Raw genomic sequence first — 24,392 nt, forward strand, 5'->3', positions numbered from 1 at the left:
CCAAAAAATGAGCAGTATCAGTCGGTATAGAAATAATAAAAAATCGCATAAGGACAATAGTGTGATATCACTTTTTGTAGTTTCAGTTACTTGCAACCAACTGTGATTCAAACATATTAAATAAAAGGCTCTAGAAATACATTTAAACAATTATTATTACTGAATATTATTATAGTTGTTCTACTGTATTACTAGGTGTTATTGATCTGTTTCAGTACCTAATGAAGGAATCAAACTTTATCATAGGCATATGTATATACGTATATACTGCCATATATATATATATACACATATATCACACACACACACACACACACACACACACACACACACATATATATATATATAACTTAGTACTGGTTTCAGGAACCCCGTAGGAGTCTTAAAATGTATCCCTCACAGAAGGTGATTACTGTAAAATACTGACTTTATGTAGGGTAGGGAAAGTGTTTTTAAAAAGAGCAACATAAAATGATTCTGTGTCTTACTTTAAAGCAGTTAGGCCAACTACTTATTATGTTAACATTCACAAATATTAAAAGCTGGAAGGGAATTTAGAGATCATCTCGTAAAAATTTCAAATTTTAGATAAGAAAATGCATGCTTCAGGACAGTAGTGGTTTGATCAAGGTGACAGTTGATGGAATGAATACAAAATAAGAATACATTTAAACACTGAGGACTGCTGAAAGTATTTAAGTTTTTTTTTATGAAGTTTCACTTTGTGGAAAACATGACTTTTAAATTATTAAGATCAGCTCTAGATTTCCTTTATCTTTACAAATTTCATAAAAAAGTGCAATGTTTATATGTCACTGAGATAGTTTTCTTCATAAATTTTATAATTTTAGTCATTTATTATTTATAGACATAATTTATACTGATTATATACAGGCACAATGTCTTAGGTACAAAGGGAGTATTCTCTTATTAAATATTGTAAGAAAAATAAGGTGAAAGAGGAAGAAAAGAAGCGTTTAGAGAAGAAAATGTCTTGTAGGTAAATGCTCTAGCCATTGAAGTAATGTCAATGTCTCATTCATGCACCAAGCATTTATCAGGCTCTGAGGTTGCAGAGAGCTTTACGCTTGGCACATAGGAATATTCAACCAATGGAAGGCACATCTGTTTGGAATAGCTCTTCAGTTTCCCACCCCTGAACACAATTTCAGCATCACTCCAAATACCAAGTGTTCAACACTTTGGAACTCAGGGAGAGGAATAAGCACTGGAAATAAGAGGTAGAGAAGAGTGAAAAGAAGCAGAGATAAAGGCAAATAAGCACCAGATAGTGCTTGTGGTCACTTCAAAAAGTCAGTTATAAGAAATCATTTTTAAACAGCACTTGTGCTCTTCCTTTCATTTAAAACCTGCACATTTATATATCCTGGGGCAGAATAATCATTTAAAACATGTTGGAACAAAATCGATCAGAATTAATTTTATTTTTCAATTTTATAATTACAAGAGAACATGATTCAACAACAAGTTTTAAACTTGGCTAAAAGAATTGCTTTTGGTTTTCAAGGGATTATAACAAATAAGTGAAATGGAATTGTTCCCAAGTTTGCTGCAGCCAAGATATCATGGTTTGGAAAGTAAACGTTTTCCAAGAGTTTGAGAAATCTTTTTTTTTTTTTTGGTACCAGGGATCGGACATGGGTCCTTGTGCTTGCGCAGCAGGCGGCAAAACCACTGAGCTAAATCCCCGGCCCGAGTTTGAGAAATCTTAAAGCTATTGGTAACTATAGAATTTTAGCATTTAGCATTCTCATTCACACAAGGCCTGGGAAAAAATTTCCATAGCTAACTAACTCTCAAGAGAGGATGTACCTAAGATATTTCACAACTGGATAAGTGCATTTGTACTCATAGAGCAAAGCCTTAAAAATAAACTTGGCTGGAACTTAAGCAATATTTTCAGTATAATTATCATATTTATGACAAAGGATAAATATTAAAATGCATCCTTCCTTAAAAAATTAGTGAATAGATTCAAATTCTTCCTAGCAGTTTTTCTGCATGTGATTGACATTAGCTGGGTCCCAAGTTGTGGACTGTGAAAGGGACAACCTTTTCTGGAGGTGGGCAGAGCGTACTATTGGCCTCCTCCTAGGAGTGAGCCTTCCTCCTTGAGCTGCCTCATTAATCCTGCTGCACATCTTGACTCAATGACTACTGTATGAGATATAATTCTACTTTGCCCCTACTAGTTCATTCTGAGTCATGGTTCTACTACCGTACTTACTTCTCTGTAACTTCTTTATGAATGGGACACAAGACATACTTGAAAAATACTGGACCAGTGTCTTCTCTCCTCCTGTCTCATAAGAATGATTTCTTTCTAGGTCACAAATCTATTCTGAGTGCTAATTAAATATTTACAAAGTGTGTTAAAAATCTCTCTGAATGCTAATATGAAAATAACAATCCACATTCATTTGAATAAAAAAAAATTTTTGCCCTATAATATTAAGAGCTTCTAAGTTTAATTCAAAAAAATTCAGTCACATTAGATAAAGGAAAAAAAAGAAGTTGAACCCCTACTACGTAAAAATCTCTGGACCAAACATGAACATAAATATAAACTTTCTAGGAACCAAAGGTCTGTCAGAAATTAAAAGATTTCACATTATTTAATTCATACCATTTCCCTCTGGGCTTAAAGATGAAACTAGATGCAAACACCCACCTTTTTAGTATTAAGATTTTATACTGCTTTTTAACATACAATATTGCATTTAGTTACATAAAGATACAGCATTCTCTCTATATTAACACATTAATTAACATTATATTCATTAAGTTTTTGAAAGTATTTTAGCATGAAGGTTCCATTCATTATACCCCAAAATAAAAATAGGATCAAATCTTTTTGCAGCTCCCCAAACACAGTTAGGGAATAATGATCATATGCTAAAAAATGTAAAATGCAATTTGTGCTGTGCCCCATTTACTACAAAATCACTAGGAACAATACATTTCATACAGTATATTGCCCCAGGGAAACTGGTTCAGCATCAGGAATGAATAAAGAACATTGCATCTGAAATCAGCTAATTCTGCTTCAGCGCTTTTAAAAACTATTTGTTATGATATTACTTTCTGTCAAGCACATAATGTGATATTTTCCTCAATAAAACTAAACAGTTGCTGTAATTTCAGCCTCCCTCATTTTCCACTTTTTAAGCACTAAATATTTAAACAATGCAGACCTGGACGTTTCAAGCCAGTCATCTGACCCAGGCATCTCGCCTAAAGTATAGTGATGATCCACGCAGGGACCTGTTATGTCACCTGATACACACAGTGGCAGCTGTGGAAGTCCTTACCTGGCCACAAGCCAGGCCCATTCCTCTTTCTCCCATCCCATGTGGACATGACAAATTTAACTCCAGGGCATCTGCTCCAGAAGCCTTTAAGACAGGGAAGGAAAATGAAGAAAGAGTAAAACTTTATTTGTAAATCAATATGCTTTTACCTCTGATAACTAAGGTTATATCTGTTAAATTTTAATGATTCAGTTTTCCATATTACAGCTATCTGTGGGGTACATTCTAACTTTATCAAATTAAGGTATGTATAATAACAATAAAACACTTACTGAATGCTTAAATGGTACTGCTCATTGTTCTCTATGCTTAATATTTGTTATCTCTAATTCTCACAATCCTTGTATTATTATGCTTATTTGACAGAGAAGAGATCTGAAACCTAAGAGGTGAATGAATGGCAAGCCTCAGTGTTAAGTGACACAGTTGAGATTTTAACTTAGATCTATTTGACACTACATTTATTTTTTCCTAAACAGCTCTATTTTTATAGAAACAAATCTTACTAATTCTGCATAACTGATATGGGGAGGAGGCATGCATAAAAATGTAGTAGTTTAGCTAGAATAAATGAGTAAATTAAAAAAATTTCTTTTTGATACCGGAGATTGAACTCGGGACCTTCCACTTGCAAGGCAGGCACAGGAACCATGGAGCTAAATCCCTGGTGCTATTAAAAATGTTTTTAACTGAAAACCATTTTTATCACATTTAAAAACAGTCCATGCTAAGAAATATGGATCACTGATAGTTTTGTCTGACTTTAATGACCAAACAGGAATCCTTGTTTAAATCGTTAATTCCACAGTAAACAAATGAGTTATGTCAAAATGAACAAAAGAGTTTATAGTTCTTTGAGAATCTCAGAATCTCTGCAAAGTACTATGTCAAAAACTTTAATAATTGAGCTGGGATGTAGCTCACTGGTGTTACACCTGCCTGGCAAGCACAAGGTCCTGGGTTTAATTCCCAGTACTAGAAACAAAGAAATTTAAAAAACAAACTTTAAGAATAAACAAAATGTTTTCTAAGTTTAATATAGTAATTTGAAGAATGTAGTAATAACTACATTCAAGGGTTTTTTTAGAAGTGAAACACTTATTTTACAGTTGTCTTTAAAACTGCAAAGACACTATTTTCTTCACATAACTAAATTCAAGTTTTATATTCTCTTGTCTAACTTCTAGAATTTCTCCAATGCCACAATTTCTTTTTAAGTAAGGTCAACCAAAAGCTTGAAACAATTTTCAATATTATTGTAACATGCCCATTGCTGCACGCAAAAACTTTTAAAAAATTCATCATTTTCTAAGTATATTTCTAAGCCTAGTTTTTTAGGCCAAAAGCTGTATCTTCAAAGTTTCTCTTTTCTTCCCAATTGTTCAAAATTTTAGCCTAATTTTTTCTCTGCTTTATGAATTTTAAATAGGATCTCAACAATCTTACCAACACCAGTTAGCTGTTTCTGAGTCCACTTTCTTGCTTGTCTTTACTCATTAGTGAGTCCACTTTTTCTTTTGTACATTTCTGAAAGTTCAATTGGTCATCCAGCCTGTTTTCTATCATGGCCTCATCATGGCTTTTTGATACTCTAATCCAATTTTAAAATGCTCCACGTTATTTGAAAATTATTTTAAATTATGTAACATTCTTTCTGCTGGCTCGATAGTGAGTGTGGACAAGGCACAGACTGATGAGTTCTAATCCTAGGTCTGCTGCTAAGGAATCAGGGATGGTTTGGACAAGTCAGTTAACCATCCTTGTCTCTGCTATAAGTGGGAACTGCAAATATGACATGTCTCAAAATAGTGTCATGTGGGAATTGCCAGCTTAACTGAGATGATACATTGGAATTATATGTAATACTTCATTTTTCTTGTTAGTTTTTGGTTACTATAAATACTTCAGAAATTCTCTGGATTTCTTATTTAGTTGAAAATGAGAAAATTAATAGCAAATCAATTCAGTAACATTTTGAATCAGATAAAATTTAGGTGGCCTTTGTATGTAAAATTAATTATGCACATTTCCCTGAAAGTTTATAGTTTATAAATTTTATACAATTTATAATTAGTTACCATAGTACATAATAATAACTAACATCAACGACTATTTACCATATGCTAGGCTATCTTATTTGGTATTCTGTATATTTTATCTTACTTCATCCTCAAAATAGCTGTAATAGGTAGGATATATCACTATTCCTGTTTTACAACTTATAAAACCAAATCATAAAAAGTACAAGTGATTTATCAACATCCTACAACCTATTATTCGGGGTAAGGCAGTGAACCCAAGCATTTTGAATCCAAAGCCTTCTTACTACTGTTACTAAGAAATCACTTATTCTATGTTTGGGATTTTTGCAGTGTTTTAAGAAAAACACAGCAGTTGGAGATCCTTATGGCCTCTAAAATTAAAGTGAAAACTAAAATCTTTTAAAACCATCTGTCTGATACAAAGCATTATTAGGGAATAGTTATTAAAATTTTCTCACTATTATATACACACACCAACACGTATCAACCAGCTAGCTACCTCTGCAAAGGCTTTTGAAATGATCACCTAAGCCTCAAAAATTGAGAGTGGCACTCATGGTGACCCCAAGTGAGTGGGAACATTCATTTGGCCTCCACTTCAATACTCCTGACAGGATGCACACCACTTTAAAAGGCAATTAATTCCATTTCCAAGCAACTAAAACCATTCAAAAAGTAAACTGGGCATGCATTCTGCTTCACGTTAGTCACAAGCTTTTCAGTTTAGTTATTTAGCTCAAAATTTATTCTACCTTACCTAATAATTGTAAAATAAAGTAACCTCGTGAAGGTAGTGATAGAGGAAATGTTCATTTATTTGTCATTAATCTGTAAGAAAGAGTGTATATGTTTTTGCAAAAGATTCTGGAGCCAAATTTCATGGGTCTGAATTCCATCTTTACCAGATACATGCTATATGAACTTGAAAACATTATGTAAATGTTTTTTGCTTAGATTCTTCACCTCCAAAAAGCTGCAGAACAATGTTATTTTGTTGTAAGATCTACATATATTTAGTAAATATAAATGACTTGGAACAATGCCTGAAGTTAGTACTGAGTTAAGTGTAACCAAACACCATCTGTCTATCTATCACCTATCTATCTATCTATCTATCTATCTATCTATCTATCTATCTATCATCTATCCAACTAGAACTTTTGACTTGTCCAAAAGCTGCCCGGATCTGAAAAGATTTTATATAACTCATGGTGCCTTACATGGCCTATACATCATGGAGGAAAAGAAAAAGAAAGAAAGGACAAAAAAACCTATTCTGAAGAATTCTTAGAATAATGGCAGTTGTATGATTTCTAAAATTTCCTGAATCTTTTATAAAATCTACTAGATAAAATAGGGTAGTAAACACACAAACTTTTGTACAGAATATACAAAATCAGATACAAAAGTCTTTCCCTTCTCCTTCTCCTTTCCTTATTCCTCCCTGTCTTTCCCTTGTCATCTGATCAATATCGTTCTAATGTCACTCTGTAGGGCAGAGCAAGGTGGTGTCCTGAGCATTTGAAGAGGACCCATGAGAGCCCAGGGTGGGGTGTCTGAGTCTGGATACAGTGAGAAGGACAGCCACTTAGAGGATGGCTTGGTGTATCAGAGCCCCAGTGCAGAGGAAAGACTTCTCTACTGGGGCTGGCAAATGGCATCAGAACCCAAGCAGAGTGAAGTCAGTGTTCCATGGTGGGGCAAGAAAAATATAGTTCTTGGATTATCTCTTAAATTTCTTCCGTTCAAGGAACACAGAAACCAGATGCTGACTTTCTAACTATGTCATCTCGTCTTAACTCTCTAAAACTGGAGATAAAAGTTCTCTAGGATCAAAAACCTCTTTGGGATAAACCCGGTGTATTAAACTGGCATGGACCCAAATGGATGCAAAGGCAACTACTGCATTCATCTTTAGCTGGGTTCCCATGTCCCTTTATTCCATTCTGTCTTACTGCCACTTCTCAGTGACTAAATTAGTCAGATTTCTTGTTTCTGGGACACAGTATCAGACAACTTAAAGAAGGAAAGGTTTAATTTAGCTCATAATTTCAGGGTCAGCAGTACATGGTCAGAAGGCTCCAAGGCAAGAACATCATGGGAGAAGGATATGGTTGAGTAAAGCTGCTTAGTTCATGGTGGCAAGGAAGTATAGCAGGGGAACAGTGCCAGAGAGAAAAGGACCTAGAGCTAGATATAGCACCTGAGATGACTCACCCAGACACACCCAAAAGTGTGCTCCACTAATCCCCTGGGAAACTTCTAAGCCAATCAAGTTGACACAACCAAGTTTAACCATAATAGATACTCATGTCCAACTGGTTTTATGGATCTCTGTAATGTGCCTACTTCCATTTTATACTTTAGCATATTTAATTAAATAACATATTACTAGCCCAAATGTAGGGAAAAATGATGAGAACCTGGGTTTCTGGGTGTTTTATTTTGATTCTACTAGGAGTAGTGTTGTCACCTGTTTTTGATTCCTGTGCCTCTACAGAGACCCTCCTTGTCTCATCCTACCAGCAATGGGATGGTTAGCCCTTGGCAATCCCTCATCTGGTTCCTGACATAAAACCTTTGGCTCTGGATGTTAATCACCTGAAATTTGTTAGTGCCAAATAAAGTGCCACTCCTCTTATTTACTCCTTAATGGCTTCCTTTTCCTTTGACACATGGCAATTTTGAGCCTTGCACCTCTAGCCATTCATTCAACAAATACCTGTTGGTGAATAAAGACCTACACTTGCGATTGGTGACCAAGCAGTGACCCAAATAGGGCTCTACCCCTATGAAGCTTATTTGTAACAAGCAAGGCAGACTGACCATTAGTAATGTCCAGTGACACCAGTGTGAATCTCCTCTTTATCAAATGCTACAGAGGAAAAACACACAGAAATAGATCCAGATTAGAGAGAGCCTGAAGCTTAAATAATTTTGAGTACTGTCCTTTATAAAATAAAAACTTATGACACAAAATTAGATGCAGGGGCTTAGAAGTAAGGGATAGAAAGGTTAAGCTTCATTAACTTTATGGTAAACTGGCCTCTGAAGATAAGATCCTGTGGAGTGTCAGAGAAGTTTACCCTCCTCAACCAGAGTTCAGATTGAGGATGAGAGGGCATTAGAAGCTGTAAGCATGGGAAAAGTTCCTAGTTTGGGCATGTGTTGAAAGAGTAAATGAAGGGAATGGGAGCTAGAATATACCCAAGGTGACATCAGGGAGCTGGACAGTAGCCAGATCATGCAGGACTTATAGGTCAAGTGTTTTTAATTTAGGAAAGATGGAGAAAGATTTTGGATAAACAGGGAAGAGTAATGAAATCACTGTAGATAAACTTCAATTAGGGTGATAATAATTCATCTTGGACTACATCCGATTTATATGCATCTTCAAATGTGATGGCCTTAATTGCTACCCAGCAGCACCCTCTCAGAAGGGAGGCCCAATCCCTGTTACTGTTCTCACTCACCTCTGGCATCTCTCACAGGTTCTCTTAAAAGGAAAACTGGGTTTCATTACAGTATCCACTACATGTATCTAAGTGGGAGCCCCAGAAGTGCCAGTGGTCCTGTCTAAGAAATTCTGGCCTTTTCCTCCAATTCTGGATTGAGATGAAGAATCAGGTCATATGGTATAGGGTCTGACTTCCCTAGCAGCTGCTATAGTAGATAGAACACACAGAGAAGGTAGGACCCATGAGAGGAAGCAGCCAGTAGACATATTTTTTATCCTTCCTCTCCTCTAAACTCCTATAAAACAGGATGGTCAGTATGGCATCCCTGCCCCACATGACTAAGCAGTCTGTTTTATTTACTTCTGAAGTTGTTACAGCCTCTGTCGTGTACCATTCCATATGTATTTACTTTCCCTTCTTCCCTCTCTCATTTTTCTTTTTTGGGTTACATATACTGCTCTAGAATTACACACTTTAATGAAGCCTTCTCTTAACTGTGACTCTGTTTTGTAGGCTAATATACAGTAAGAAAGAAATGGATTTAAGATCTATTAAAATCTATGCAAAACATTTTCAAATCCAATATTTTTAAGCTTTCAGGATAGGCTCAATTTGGTATATATCTGACTACATTTAAACTGTGAACTTGTCCACACTGAAGAGGCTATCTCTTATTCACTTTTGTTTTAGATGGCAAAAATATTCACACATAAATGTTTTTGTATGTGAAACTGTAATAGAGTAGCAGTGTCACAAAAGACTAGGAGAGTGTAGGATCAGCCATCTACACCAAGAAAACTGAGCAGAGTCTAACTATACTATTGATTTGCTGAAAAGTTTCACCAAGATATGGAAGTTTTCCAGGCATGGCTTCTTTTTTGATGGTGTTCAAGAAATCTGATAATTCAAATCAGGCTGAGGGCCATATAAGACATTTCAAACATGCAAATTCTAAGGCTAGAGTACATAGGAAGGCTCGGTTCGGCATCGTTTCATTTCCAGGATAAAACAAAACTTTCTCAAGGATATGGGTATTACAAAGAAGATGGACTAGGTATAATTACAAACAGCAGTTAGCTTAACAATATACTTTAAAAATATATCTACTTTTATTTTTTAACTACTCATGCAATCTTTTTTTTTTTTGGTATTGGGGATTGAACTCAGGACCTTGAACTTGTGAGGCAGGCGGCAGGACCACTGAGCTAAATCCCCGGTCCCAACTCACTCAGTCTTAAATATCTACTCAAAATTAGAAAACTTTGTGGCAGACTCTGGTGAAACAAACACTAATAACCCCCTCCTGTGCAAATTTCAATTCTAACAGTTTCTCAGTCTTTATTTTTTCATGATCCTGTACATCTGTATCTGTTCTGCTGCTATACACATGTCATTTCTGTTTTCAGATTTAGTAATAAAAATCTCATGACAAGTTTTCTTAACTCCTTATTGTATAACTCAAAAATTAATCTACCATAAGGAGAGGAACTTCATGAATTTAAAGTATACACATCACATCAAGTCATTTGCTAAACTTAAAGCTGTGGGAACACTAGTGTGCTTGTGTGGTATCTGATCTCTTACATTCTGTTATCATCACTCCCCCCAAAATTGATGTATTAGGCAGTGCAGTACAGTAACTTTGGCTTGAATACATTTTTGATCTGTGATGGAATCATACTACCAATGCTGTCCTCCAAGGGGATGTGAAGGCCTGGAGAGGCTTGCTTCTTGGCATACCCCTAGGCTAGTCTAGATTTAAGACTATAGGGAATTGTTATAAATTAGCACTATGTACAGATTGACCTTCTCAATATGTAGATTGCAGTCCTGTGCAGAAATTTCACAGGCTGTTTTTACTAAACAGAAGCATACACTTTTCTTTCTTTCTTTCTTTCTCTGTCTTTCTTTCTTTCTTTCTTTCTTTCTTTCTTTCTTTCTTTCTTTCTTTCTTTCTTTCTCTCTTTCTTTCTTTCTCTCCCTTTATTTATTTATGCTTTAATGTATTTAGAAGTTCATGCAAATAAAACTGCAGTTAAAGAAAGAAATGGAATGTGAAAAGTATGTTATCTAGTATGCCATAATTAAATAAATTAATTAATTGACATTTTGTAAGTAAATTGACCTATTTAAAAATTAATGTCCATTACTGTAGAAAATAATATTTTAAAGTATTTTATTCTTTCAGAAAGGCAGAGAAGCATGCAGCATGATAAAGCCATTCATCATAGTCAGCTTAACATTGGCAAAGCTCATACAAAGCCCAGGCTCTGTGGAAGATTTCATGGTCAATTAGGTAAATACATGTATAAAATGGACCCAGCACAGAAGATCATGAAACCAATTACTGATCATGTTTAATTTCACCCCTCTAAGTCCCAGAAGTAATTTTTCCTCTTACAGTTTTAAAATATCCAAATAAAATGTACAATTAACATTTTTAACACTATAGAGAGCCTCACAATATTTTATAATGTGAAGTCAATTATATTGAAAATCTCGTTAGGTTCAGTCTTTTACATTACTGAGAGCTTTTTAAGAAACTCCAGCTAAGAGCATGTAGACTGGGTTCCAAGACAGAATGAGGAACATAAGTGTACAATTTTTATTATGTATTTTTCTACTTGAAATACAAAATTGAGGCACATGGTTAGTTGTCTGGATTTGTGCAAGATTCAATTTATATTATGGAAAACTTGCTGACTTCCATTCAGAAGCATTCTGTCCTACTATTTTATGCATGTCTGTATTCAAACAAGAACAGTATTAAGTGAACCTTTTATATTTTAAATATTCAAGAGTTTTATATTCAAAATTTCTTCTCTTACTATCAAACTAGTTTGCCTAAAGGCAAGGTAAGATCAAGTTAGACTCTCAAAGGTAGAATTAAATTTTATCATGACATCCATCATAATATACAGTTTGCTTAATATGCAAATATGGAGTATCTGGATTCAGAGAATAAAGGACTTTTAGGTAGTATGTGAAATCCAAGGGACTACTTTTATAGGATAGATACCTTTTAAATTTACATTTCCATCATTTTAATGAAAACACGGGATAAACAAATTATAATAGAAATGTTTTAAGTTACATTTTCAATTCAATTTCATTCCTTCTGCATTATTTTTCATGGCAGCTTTTTATTTAAAACTAATAAAAACAGGAGAGGAGAAATAAAATTAATGTACACTGAAGAAACCATTACCTCAGCCATTTTGGAGAGCTCCATCCAGTCATTTTTGTTGTAACTGCACATGATGCTAGCAATCACAATCTTTAAAAAGAAAAAGGCAAGAACATAAGTTCAAGTAGGTGGACTGTTATGCACAAAGATATAATAATATTTGCATACTTGAAGGAATTAGATCTTAAAGGAACCCTAAAACCTCGTAGGATGACAGCTCATGGTGCTGCATGGTGCTACTGACCCAGCTGATGGTGCTACTGGGAGTGGTTTCGCTCAGATTTTTAGACAGAAAGAAATGCACACAAACACATTCATAGTATAATGCTAAACTATGTTATAAAAATTTGTTTTTCTGTTGGCAACTAATCATTAAAAAGAGTAGGTTACTGCCATAAAGCAAAAGGTGACGTTTAGAGCTTCAGACATATGTTAGAGATTTTTTCATTTACCATTTGAAAACTTGAGCAAGTTATTTAACTTTTCTGATACTCAGCATTTTTATTTCTAAAATGGAGATAATAATACTTATTTTGCCAACCTCAGAAAGTGCCAGTGTTAATTATGTAAATGTGTGTATAAATTTGTTTATATGAAAATGTTGTCTAAATTCTATAATACAATAAAATGTTTATGAACATAATCACTGGAATAGCTAAATAGTTTGAAGCTGTGAGAAAGAAAAAAATAATTCTGCCCTTCAATCACATCTTCATAATGCATTGTTCTTTTAAATTTTATTAAATTTTTCTTTAATCACAGTCTTATAGTAATCCTGAAATGAAGGCCATATGGGTTAATAGTTACTGATACCTGCTCTACAGTGAAAATGTCAAGGTTGAAACCTTGACTCTGACACTTACTGGGTGGCCTTGGGCAAAGGATTTAGTTCCTGGATTAGAGAAACATGGAGAAGTAATCTATATTGTCACCTAGAAAATCCAATTTATTATCTAGAAAAGTAATAAAAGAAATTGCTAAGATTTATAGAGCTCTTATGGTGTGTTAGGAACTCTTTTACTATATTAACTTAATCATCCCCAACCTCCTTCTCCCCATTTTGCAGATGAACATGTCCAGCTCTTGAGGTATAAAATCATCCTGCTCTTAAGGAGAATAGGACTCAGACCCAGGCAAAGTGATAAGAGTCTGTGCTTCTCACCACTAGCTTCTGCTGCCCTAACGTAAGTACGCAATACATGCCAGTGATTATTTTTTACTATTTCTATTCAATTGTGAGACTGAGACACCAAGAATTTATGCCATGCCCTAAGTCACAGTCTCATATCAGAGTCCCCTAAACGTCACTATGTTCTCACCATATACAGCTCTTTTTTTGTATACATAGAAAAAACCCACAGGTATCTAAAGGTCAGATGAATGTTTTCATCACTGAGAGATGGGTAGAAGTTGTGTTCATATTACAGAATTCTGAAAACCAGCAAGAGAAGTCTTTCTTTAAAGTTGGGTTAGTTTGCTCTCTCCTGGAAGACTGTAGACTGTGGAAGTGAGAAGCTCTGTATCATTCATCATTTTGTCTATAATAATTATCGTGGTGTTTAGCACAGGGAAAGAACTGATGGAATGATGACATAAATAAGGTTTCTAAAGGTTTAGGAGCCGAAGGCCGGTTTATCAGCTTACACTTTTAATAAAATTAAAGAGAAATAGATATCACAAGTTAGGGAAGGGTAAAGTAAATAATTGGTGAAAAATGCTGGCAAATTATTACATGAGTAGGAGTGAGGAGTGATCAGAGCTGAGGTGGTGTTCTTGGTGATACAGGACTGGAGAACTGCAGGGAGCAACTATGAAAGAGATGCAAGAGCTGCCTCTGACTGACTAAGAAAATCCCAGACCATTAGTTAGATAAAAGCAGACCAATGTCTAGGAATATGGAAGTCAGGAGAAACAGCAGATTTAAATAGATCCTTTAGAGAAAGAAAAGTAAAAGTAGATGATAAATAATATAGGAAAGATCAGAATGTCTAATTATTTTTGCTTGAGTTTAGGATTACAATGAGGCAGCAACTTTTGAGAATTTGAGAGATAAATGTACAAATGTTTGTTCCGTGACCTTTTCTCTAGTGGCCAAAAGAAAGTGAAAAGTCATATTCTAAGCTTCATTTACAAGCAGAAAAGAATCACTATGCAACTGCAGTGAGAGATGTGATGTTCCTTGTGCCATTTTCAAGTAATCTTGGAACTCAGGATCACCTCCCTCACTTTCCAGCCAGGAAGGGGACCAAGGAGGAATATCAAAGTGGACACCCGATCGTCTAGGACTAAATTTAATACCTCCTGGTATAGCTGTCCTGTGCATGAAAGGGAAGGAGGAGGAGAAATTAAGTATCCCATTGAAAGGAAAAACTGGGATGAAGGCTAGAAGCAGATGACAAATTCCTATTGTTTCCACTGGTCTCAAAATAGGATAAGTTAAAAAAAAAAAGCTAAGAAATGTGGGGGCTTATAAAGATTTAGGGAATGGACAAAGCCCTGATACTTATTGCTAGAACTTCAAGGGCAGAATCAGAAGTGAAGATACAAACTCAAAAAAATATTTTAGCCATAAGGTACTAATTCACTTGTAAAATTAATAAACAATAGACAGGTTTTTAGGGAGTTCTATTGCATAAAACAGGATTAAAACAAAAACAAAACCAAGTACATAAAACACCTCTGAACATGACAAAAGAATCCACAAATTTATATTCCTGTGTACGCATGAAGTGGCTCCTCAATTGCTGCAGCTATACCTTGTGTGTCTTCTGCACCACATGCTTCTTAGGGTGTTCTGGAGAACAATAAGGGGGGTCCTTCCAGTGGACTGGACCCAGAGGGGCTGATGGACTGATCAAAGAAATTCTTTGTTAGGGAAACAATGTTTACTATCACTGACAGCAGGATATGATATATACTCTGAACTAGGGACTAACATTGTTCCTCCTTTCTAAATGACAATTTCAATTTCGATAACACTATACTTGCTTCAAATTTATATTGATTGTGCCAAAGCTGGTTAAAATTATCATTTGCCCTACAGGTTGCTGAGAATCACAAGGAGCTACAATTGGGCTTGATAAAGAAAAGAAGTAAATATCACCCAGAGGATTGTCCTGGACATCAAGAGCATCAGTACATGTGGCTCCAGTGGCCAGTTGTGATTGGGGCAGCATCGTGCTGAGGAGGGGTTGATCATGGGTAGGAGAGATGCACTACGTTTAGCAGAGGCAAGTGTAGTGATGTGTTCCAGGTTCAGGCAGCCAAAGCACCGCTCTATTCTTCTTTCTGACTTCTGAAAACAGATTCTACCTTCTTTCCCCAAAAGATGGGAGAGTAACTCAGGCTGGGGTAATCATAGGGATTGGTTACTCTTCTACCAAACTTCTTCTGGGAAAGTGAAAGACCTCTCTTTTATTGGTCCCTGAATGAGACTGAAATGTGCTCTTAGGTGCTAGTGACCACTGACTCTTCACTTATTCACCACCTTATGGGACAAGATCTTTCCATGTTGGAGCCATTTATGAATCCTTTGCCTCATGAACACATCAGCACATATGAACTACTGAACACTACTTTTGAACTTAACAAAGTCTAAGTTGTATTCTGATTTCTTTCACTTTTAGTCTTAACCATTACTACTGTAAAACAAAAACTGCCACATTTGAATTACCTTCCTAAGTGTGTTTTTTTATAGTCTAAGTAAAAAGAAAGGAACAAATAACTTAATACCTCATTTAAAACATGATAATTAGTCTTTGCATGTTAAATATCTTCATCTAAATCCAAAGGAAGGTTTGTAAAAATACACAGTGCTGTTCTACTTCAGAGGAATCAAAATGAGTAAAAAGTATTTTACTTTTTATTTAAATACATAGAGAATTTTCAGAGATAGGCTAAAGATATTAACAATAAAAGGACACTGAGCATAACTTAATCTCTCTTTGATGATTAGAAAGTCCTGCACTGTTTTGCTGTACTAGGTTTTAATCAAGCAAAAGAAGACAGGTTATTTTTTCTCTATAAAAAAAAGAAAATTGATGGATATTTTATATTATGAAATATTCATTGTTACTAGAAATGAACATCCAATGAAACATATTCGTAAATCAAAATAATCTTTCTCTACATCAGTATTTCCCTTAATTTCTGCTATTTCTTTCTAGTGCTCCATTTTTTATGGCCCATACTTTAAAGCATTATTGAATCAAGTGGTATGAAAAGCCAAATGCTACATAATATTTGAGCTTTGTCTGTCCTCCATCTTATGAAAGTCTGGTTAAACACTAAGTAAATCAAATTCCCACTATGGTGATCACTAAATGAAACACAAAAGAAATTTAACACATTGAATTAGCTGGACAAAAATGCTTATATTCCCAGCTACTCAGAAGGATGAGGCAGGAGGATTACAAATTCAAGGCTAGCATGGGCAACTTAGCAAGATCTGTTTCCAACAATTTCTAATAATAACAATTTAAATATCTGTGGATATAGCTCAGTAGTGGAACACTTGCCTACCACAGGTTTAATCTCCGGGACAGGGAGGAGGAAAGAGACATTGGCTTAAAGTTTTTTCTCATTCGGTATTCCTTGAGCCTCTACTATGTGCCACTAACCATTTCTGCTCAGCAGTGAGAAAGAAAACAGAAAAAGTACCTACCTTTTGGAGTTTACATTTTAGCAAGACAAAAATCAAGGAAGAACAGTACATTAATATCGAATAAGAACAGTACATTAATAGATCAATTTCTAGGTCAACACTATTGTTACGAAGACAGCAATAGAGGAAATGGTGACAGAGAATCTCCAGGGTGCACAGAGTTATATCAAATGGACAGCAGGTGAAGAGCTCAGCTGAGAACTGAGAAATGAGGAGGACTTCACAATGAGGAATGGAATGGGGAACTAAACTAAAGCTAAGATTCTAGGTGGAGATAACTGCATAATGGTCCTTCAATTATTGACTCAAACTTTTGGGATGTAGACAGTTTACTAAATTGGAAGAAAGCATGGTGAAGAAACTATAAGGTGAATATAGAAAGGTTCAATTTTTATATATTACACATAGTAAATATCCCATTGGTGATGGCATGAATTGTTCCATTGGATACATAAGCCTAGAATTCACTAAAGAGCTTAAAAGTGTAAATTAAGAGGAGTTCCACATATAATGGCATTTAATATAAATCAGGTAGGGGATTTCACAGGGGGAAAGGAGTAAGACAAATAAAAAACAAAGGGTCAAGGACTGACCTGGTATGACAGTTTTATACCAAGAGAGGAAAGTGTTCTAAAAAATAAAAGAGCAACCAGAATGACTCCTTTTGAGTGCATGAAATGGAAAAGGTCCAGATACGTCAGTACAGAAACCACTATTAACTTTTTCAAAAGGGATTTAATTGAAACAATAAGGACAACAGACTGGAATGAGGTGAATGAATAGAATAAGAAGAGGTAGAGAGGTGATATATAAATCTCTCTCGAATAGTTTCTTGGAATAACTAAAAGAAAAATGTGGAAACAGATAAAGGTTTATGGGAGGTCCAGTGAGAGATTTATTCTTTTTTGTTTTTTTGGTACTGGGAATCGAACTCAGGGCCTTGCACTTGCCAGGCAGGAGCCATACTGCTGAGCTACATCCCCTGCCCAAGAGATTTATTCTTAATGATCTATATTTGACTATGTTTTTAATGCTGGTGAAATGATCTGTAAGGAACTATTGAGAAGGCAAGAGATGATGATGAATCCAGAAAAGAGCAGGACATTGTTTCAAGTGTAATAGGGTTGAAAGAAAGTGTGTGTGTGTGTGTGTGTGTGTGTGTGTGTGTGTGAGAGAGAGAGAGAGAGAGAGAGAGAGAGAGAGAGAGAGAGAGAGAGAGACAGAGACAGAGACAGAGACAGAGACAGAGACAAACAGAGAAAGATATTGATTTGATAGAAAAAAGTGAAATCATTCTGCCTGGCATTTATTTCTTTTTATTATGAAATAGGGGATAAGTTCTCTTGCTGAGAGAAAAGAGAATTAGGGACAGAGATTTGGAACTATGAGGAAGAGATGAAAGTAAGAAATATTTATCAAAGAAAGTGAAAAAGCACATTTATTAGATTAAGGTATAATTGGTATAGATTATTATAAATGGATAGATTATGGTATAATTACCAGGTCAGTGTTGATAATAATTTTTGGAAATAAAGACTAATTACTGAAAATGAAAGTTCAAGATAATTTATAAAATTATCTTGGAACTCAGGTTATATGGTCAAGCATAAAATATTGGATGTACTGAGTGCTTTATACTTGAGACTTAGCTTATCAAGGTTCTTTTTGTTTTCTTCATATTTTTCATTTTTATTTTTTCTTCTTAAATCCTTTTATTGGTACATTTTAGGTATACAATCTGTTTACATTTATCATTGGGTGCTTGTACCTATAAATGATGTATCTTGGTTCTTATTTTTTCCCCATTACCAGTGTGCCGTTCACCCCCTCCACCCTTCCCTATTTACATAGACTTTGTTTCCATTTTTTTTTCTTTTCTCATAATTTTTCCTTTTTTTCCTTTCCTTTCCCTTTCCCCTCCCACCACCCCTACCCCTTTAGACCTTTTCTTCCTATTTCAAATTACTAATTAATTGTTTTAATCATTTTAACCCTTATTTACACTTTCAGTCTCTCACACTAGAGAAACTATTCGGTATTTACACGTGTGTCTTATTTATTTCACTTAAGAGTATGGCCTCAATATGCATCCATTTAGCTATAAATGTCCCTAGTTTCTCATTCTTTATGACTGAATAGTACTCCATTTTATAAAAAAGCTACATCTTTTTTTTTCCCCATTAAATTTATTGGTATATTTTAGGTATAAAATACATTTACATACATCTTTGGGATCTTGCACCATTATATGAGCATCTTGGTTCTTTTCTTTTTCCCCCTTCCCCTGCCCTCCTTTCATCCCCTCCACCTTCCCTATTTGCAAAGATTTTGTTTCTATTTTTTTCCTTTTCTCATATTTTCTCTTTTCCCTTCTTTCCTTTCCTCTCCCCCTCCCACTTCCCCTGCTCCGTTAGGCTTTTACTTCCTATTACACAATATCAATTATACATTTTTAAAATTAAAATATCAAGACCTAGGAGACATTAACACAGATTTTACAGAATTTAAAAGGATATAGAAAGCATATTTCAAAAATCTGTTTTGAAATAAATTTGACAACTTCTAAGAAGTACCTTGGAAGACAAATTAATGAAACTAACTCTGGAGGAAATATAAAATTTGAATAGCACCCATGAAAGAAAGTATATTCCTAGCTTGAAAACCTACCTATATGACAACAACAGGCTTGCATACATTTTAAATGATAAACTATATCAAACATTTAAAGCAGAAACAAAAAGGAACACTTCTCCCTTCATTTTAGGAAATCAACATTGTGCTAATCCTAAAACTGGATAAAGATAAGAGAAGAAAAAAGTATGAACACAGATAGAAATTTGTTTAACAAAACAAACTATTAGAAGTCAGATCTGGCAGTATGGAGAAAGTGGTTTTATTATAGGGATGGCAGTGTTGGTTCAGCATTGGAAGATCCACCCCCAAAAGTCATCATTTTAACAGAGGAAAGGAAAAAGTCATATGATCCTGGCACTAATTGGAGAAAAAGTATTGCACTAAATTCCACAGCTGTTCATGGTAAAAGCTATCAGGAGACTAGAAGTAGAACAGAACCTTCTCAACAGATTAAAGACATGTACTCCATACTTTCAGTAAGAATGCCTTATATGAATGGAGAAGATACAATGCTTTCTCCTTAAGGCGGGGAACAAGGGCAGATATGCTTACTCTTTATCAGTCCATTAAACTTTGAAACCTAGGCCCAAACCAAAATAGTCTGGCAATAAAATGACACAATTAGGATAGGATTGGCAAGGTAGAGGCAAAATCTTTTTATGTAGATGAAATGATCACCTACAGAGAAAATACTAAGAAATATCTAGGAGCCCCTAGAACTTTTATTTGAATTTATCACGATTAGAAAACACAAGGTATATATAAAAATTCAGGTCTATGTATACTTGATATAAAAGAAGAGTTGGATATTGAAATTTAAAAGTTATGTAGGAGTACAAAGGACCTAGGAAAGTAAAAAAAAAAAAATCACTGTTGGAAGATGTTTAGTGCCTAATTTTAAGACCTCTTCTAAAGCTACAGTAATCAAAGCAGTGTTGGTGTAAGGAAAGACATACAGATCACTGGAATAAAACAGAGAATCTAGAAATAGAACCACACATATATGGTCTACTGAGTTTTGAAAGATTATTTAACATTAACATTTTATAGAATATAAAATCAATTCAAGAGCCAAGGAAAAGACAGTGTTTTCAGCAAATGACACTAGAACACCTGGTATCTATATATAAAAAATTAACCTCAACTCTTTACTTCCATACATAAAAATCACTTGCAGGTATCTATGAACCTAAATATGAAAGCCTGAAAGTATAAAACTTTAAGAAGAAATTATAAGGGAAAATGTTCATGAATTTAGGGTAGGCAAGAACTACAGGGGATACAAAAAAACATGATGTATAAAAGAAAAAAATTGAAAAATGAGATTCCATCAAAATTTAGAACTTTAAATGACATCATTAAAATGAAAAGTAGTCCTTAAACACATCATATTTACAATGCACATAACCTATGACCAGAATATATAAAGAACTCTTACAGCAAATTAATAGACAACCCAATTTAAAAGTAGACATAAGAAGATAATAAATAGCCAGTACAGCACGAGGAAAGATGTGCAACTCTAGAATCAGAAAAATACTAATCAGTACAATAACAAGACTGAATTATACACTCATTAGGGAGATGAAGTTAAAACTTTTAAAAGCCTTGTCATGACCTTTTCTTGTTGTTGGATTCTCCCCCTTTGCGTTTAATTTGTCACACCCAATGGATTCATTCTGCTGGGCTTCCTGGGGTTGTCATCTTCATTGTCTTTTCCTAGGGTATTGTCTAAAAGTTTTTGGAGTGCCAGTTTGGTATTCATGAAGTTCCTGAGGTGTTCTTTATCAGGAAAGTATCTTATTTCTCCATCCATTTTGAAAGATAGTTTTGCAGGGTACATCAATCTGGGTTGGAGGCTGTTTCCTTTAGGGCTTGAAATACATCACTCCAAGTTCTTCTTGCCTTGAGGGTTTGCATTGAGAAGTCTGCTGTGATTCTGATGGACTTTCCTTTGTATGTGATTTGTTTCTTTTCTCTCACTGCTTGTAGAATTTTGTTCTTCTGTTGGATTTCTGGAATCCTAACTATTATATGCCTATGTGTAGATTTTTTTTTGATCAAGGCTAGCTGGAGTCCTATATGCCTCACTTATCTGTATGTGAAGTTCTTTTCCCCTGCTTGGGAAGTTTTCTGCCATCACTTCTGTGAACAGTTTTTTTATGTCATCTGCACTGTCTCTTCTTTCTTCATTGACTCCAATCAGTCTTATGTTACTCTTCTTTGCATTGTCTAGCAGCTGCTGGATTGATTTCTCATGTTCCCTTACAATTTTAAAGCAATTTTTCTTTTTCTGGTCACTAATTGCAATCTTATCTTCTATATCTGAAATTCTATCTCACATTGGTTCATTGTGCTGCGCAAACTTTCGATGGAGTTTTTAATCTCCTGGAAATCTGTTTGCATCTGTTTTATGGATTCCATTTGTTTTCTATGTTAGGATTCCATCATGTTCCTCAGGTCCTCTAATTTTTTTTATCTGTGTCCTCTAGATTTATTAATCATATCTTGCACTATGAGCACAATCTTTGCTGTTATCTGAGTAATTATTTCTGATTTCATTTTTCCCAGATATTCTTTTGCTGCCAGTTCAGAGAGTCCAAGTGGTTGAGTATCAGATTGTTCCATCTTGTTTCCCTTTGGGGTTGCTGTAGGTGATCTGGAAGTCTGTTTATGAGACTTGTTTATGTGTCTTCTCATTTCCACGATGTGTGCTTCTGGCACCTGCTTGGCTCACCGTCTCTGCCCTAGGAGCATGGAATAGCAGCAGGGGAGCCTCCTTCTGGTTGCTGGGCCTGGCTCACCTTCTCTGCCCTTGGAGCATGGGAAGGTGGCAGGGGAGCCTACTTCCGGGTGCTCTTGAATGATTTTTTGAATCATAAACTATCCTTGCAATTCTGGGGGGAAAAATCCCTCTTTATCATACTAATGTTTATGATTTCTTTATCTATGTATCTTGTATTTTCTTTAAGTGTAAGAGTTGGATGAGGCAGAGCTGGGGTTTTAGCTCACCGGCACCATGCTATAAATGCCTTGCAAGTGCAAGGTCCTGACTTTTGCTGCTCAGAGTTGTGGAAAACCCCTTGGATTATGAACTTTGTGTTTGTCTCTACAGAGTACTTTACATTTGATCAATTCTAGATTTCTTGTGTCTGTTCTTCTTAGACTTTAAACTCAGCAATATCCAAGTAGTATGTTCTCTACTCCATCCATGTCTCTCTCTCTCTCACCTTTCCTTCTCCACATTGCATGCTTGTTGTCCATGTGGCAAGGTATTGAGTGATCTTCAGAAAACAGCTATCAAGAAACTGAGGAGCTCAGTCTCACACACCACAAAAAACATGGACTTGTGGGTGAATGCTTCTCCTGTTGAACTTCAGATGAGACTTCAGCCCTGGATGGCACCTTGATTGAAGTCTTGTTAGACCCTTAGGCACGTGAGGTCAAGGAGACATCACATGTTCTTTATCCAGATTCCAGTTGATGGGCACTTGGGCTGTTTCCAAGCTTTACCTATTACAAACGGAGCCGCTATAAACATGGGTGCACATATATCACTATGGTATGATTCTTTTAATTCTTTTGGGAAAATACCCAGCAGGGGAATAGCTGGGTCAAATGGGACCTCTAGCCCTAGTTCTTTGAGGTATTTCCATACTGATTTCCAAGTGGTTGCACCAGTCTGTACTCCCACCAAAAATGGAGAAGGGTTCCTTTCTCCCCACACCCCCACCAGCATTTGTTATTGGTTGATTTCTTGATAGCAGCCATTCTTTCTGGGGTAAGGTGGAATCTCAGATTTGTTTTCATCTGCATCTCTTGAATGACCAGTGATGTTGAACATTTTTTCATATTATTTGATGCTTTTACTTCTTTGTCTGAAAAATGTCTATTCATTTCAGATGCCCATTTTTAAATTGGGTCTTTGAATTTGGGGGGTCTGATTTTTTTCAGTTCTTCATATATTCTAGATAGTAGTCCTTTGAGGTACAGCTGCAAAAATTTTTTTCCCCACACTGTAGGTTGTCTCTTAGTTCTGTTGGTGGTTTCTCTTGCAGTGCAGAAGCTTTTTAATAAGATGAGATCCGAGTTGATTCTTTGTGCTAGTTCCCGTGCTACTGAGGTCTTGTTCCTAAAGTCTTTTTCTATGCCAATATCATCAAGAGTTCTACCTAACTTATCTTCCAGCAAGTTTAGTGTTTCTGTTTTAATATTTAGATCTTTAATCCACTTTGATCTTAGTTTAGTGCATAGATATGGGTCTTGTTTTAGTCTTTGGCAGGTTGAAATCCAGTTTTTCCAACACCATTTATTAAATAGGCTATCTTTCCTCCAATGATAGTGATTAGCTCCTTTGGCAAAGACGAGTTGGCAGAGTATGTCTGGAGTTGTTTTTGCATCTTCTAATCTATTCCACTGATCCTCATTACCAGTGTACTTTTTAGTGGATCTGTAATTAAAATCTTATGTATTTCATGAAAGGTCATTTTTATATTGAATTGTGTTTTGTAAATAATATTTTTAAGTTGAGATTTTTCAGTTTTAGCTTTCATTATGACTCAATAATAAAAATTTTTAAATGCACGTTCTTTCCATCCACATCTACTTTCCACAAAACATGCCAAATGCCAAAAATAATAATTGATGAATAAATTTTGGTATATTTTTTCTTACTGAAAAATATGGCAAAGGTCAGAACAATATATACTTTACTCAAAAAACAGTGTTAAATGGCTTCCATTGTCATCCTCTAAAACCTTTAAAGTATCAAAATGAGTGTTCACTTGTTTATTTTAATAATTCTATTTTATATGAGATAACTGAAATGATTTCATTATGGAGTTTCTCAAACTGAATTACGATTAAGTTTAAAAGTTAGGAATTATGGTGAAGTAAAATATAAACCTTCCAACTGGTTTTAAACAGGCTGTCTTGTCAAATTCCCATTTACTGAAGTCTGTGTTTTTTTAAAACACACATTGTCAACACTGTTTTGGTATTCTATAACTGACATGTACAAAATTGGAAATCCAGTGAACAATTAAGCTTCAATACAACTTAAATATTTTAGTAGGG

General features: G+C 35.1%; 1 protein-coding gene across 7 annotated transcripts in view; it reads right to left on the reverse strand.

Moving 5' to 3' along the window:
• Nucleotides 1-24,392, reverse strand: part of Dpyd (dihydropyrimidine dehydrogenase) — a 901,729-nt gene that overhangs the window by 349,558 nt on the left and 527,779 nt on the right. For 5 of the 7 annotated variants that reach the window (XM_087212683.1, XM_087212681.1, XM_087212677.1 and 2 more), the window contains 2 exons: nt 12,041-12,109; nt 3,333-3,416 (listed from right to left, as the gene is read on the reverse strand). In XM_087212683.1, the coding sequence (XP_087068809.1) occupies nt 3,333-3,416; nt 12,041-12,109 (153 nt within the window). The remainder of the gene's footprint in view (nt 1-3,332; nt 3,417-12,040; nt 12,110-24,392) is intronic. The other 2 variants (XM_087212682.1, XM_087212680.1) reach the window with 1 other exon arrangement.

Source organism: Heterocephalus glaber, unplaced genomic scaffold (assembly GCF_053883595.1).
Source record: "Heterocephalus glaber isolate CG9 unplaced genomic scaffold, H.glaber_assembly_v1.0 deba00001442, whole genome shotgun sequence".
NCBI lineage: Eukaryota > Metazoa > Chordata > Mammalia > Rodentia > Bathyergidae > Heterocephalus > Heterocephalus glaber.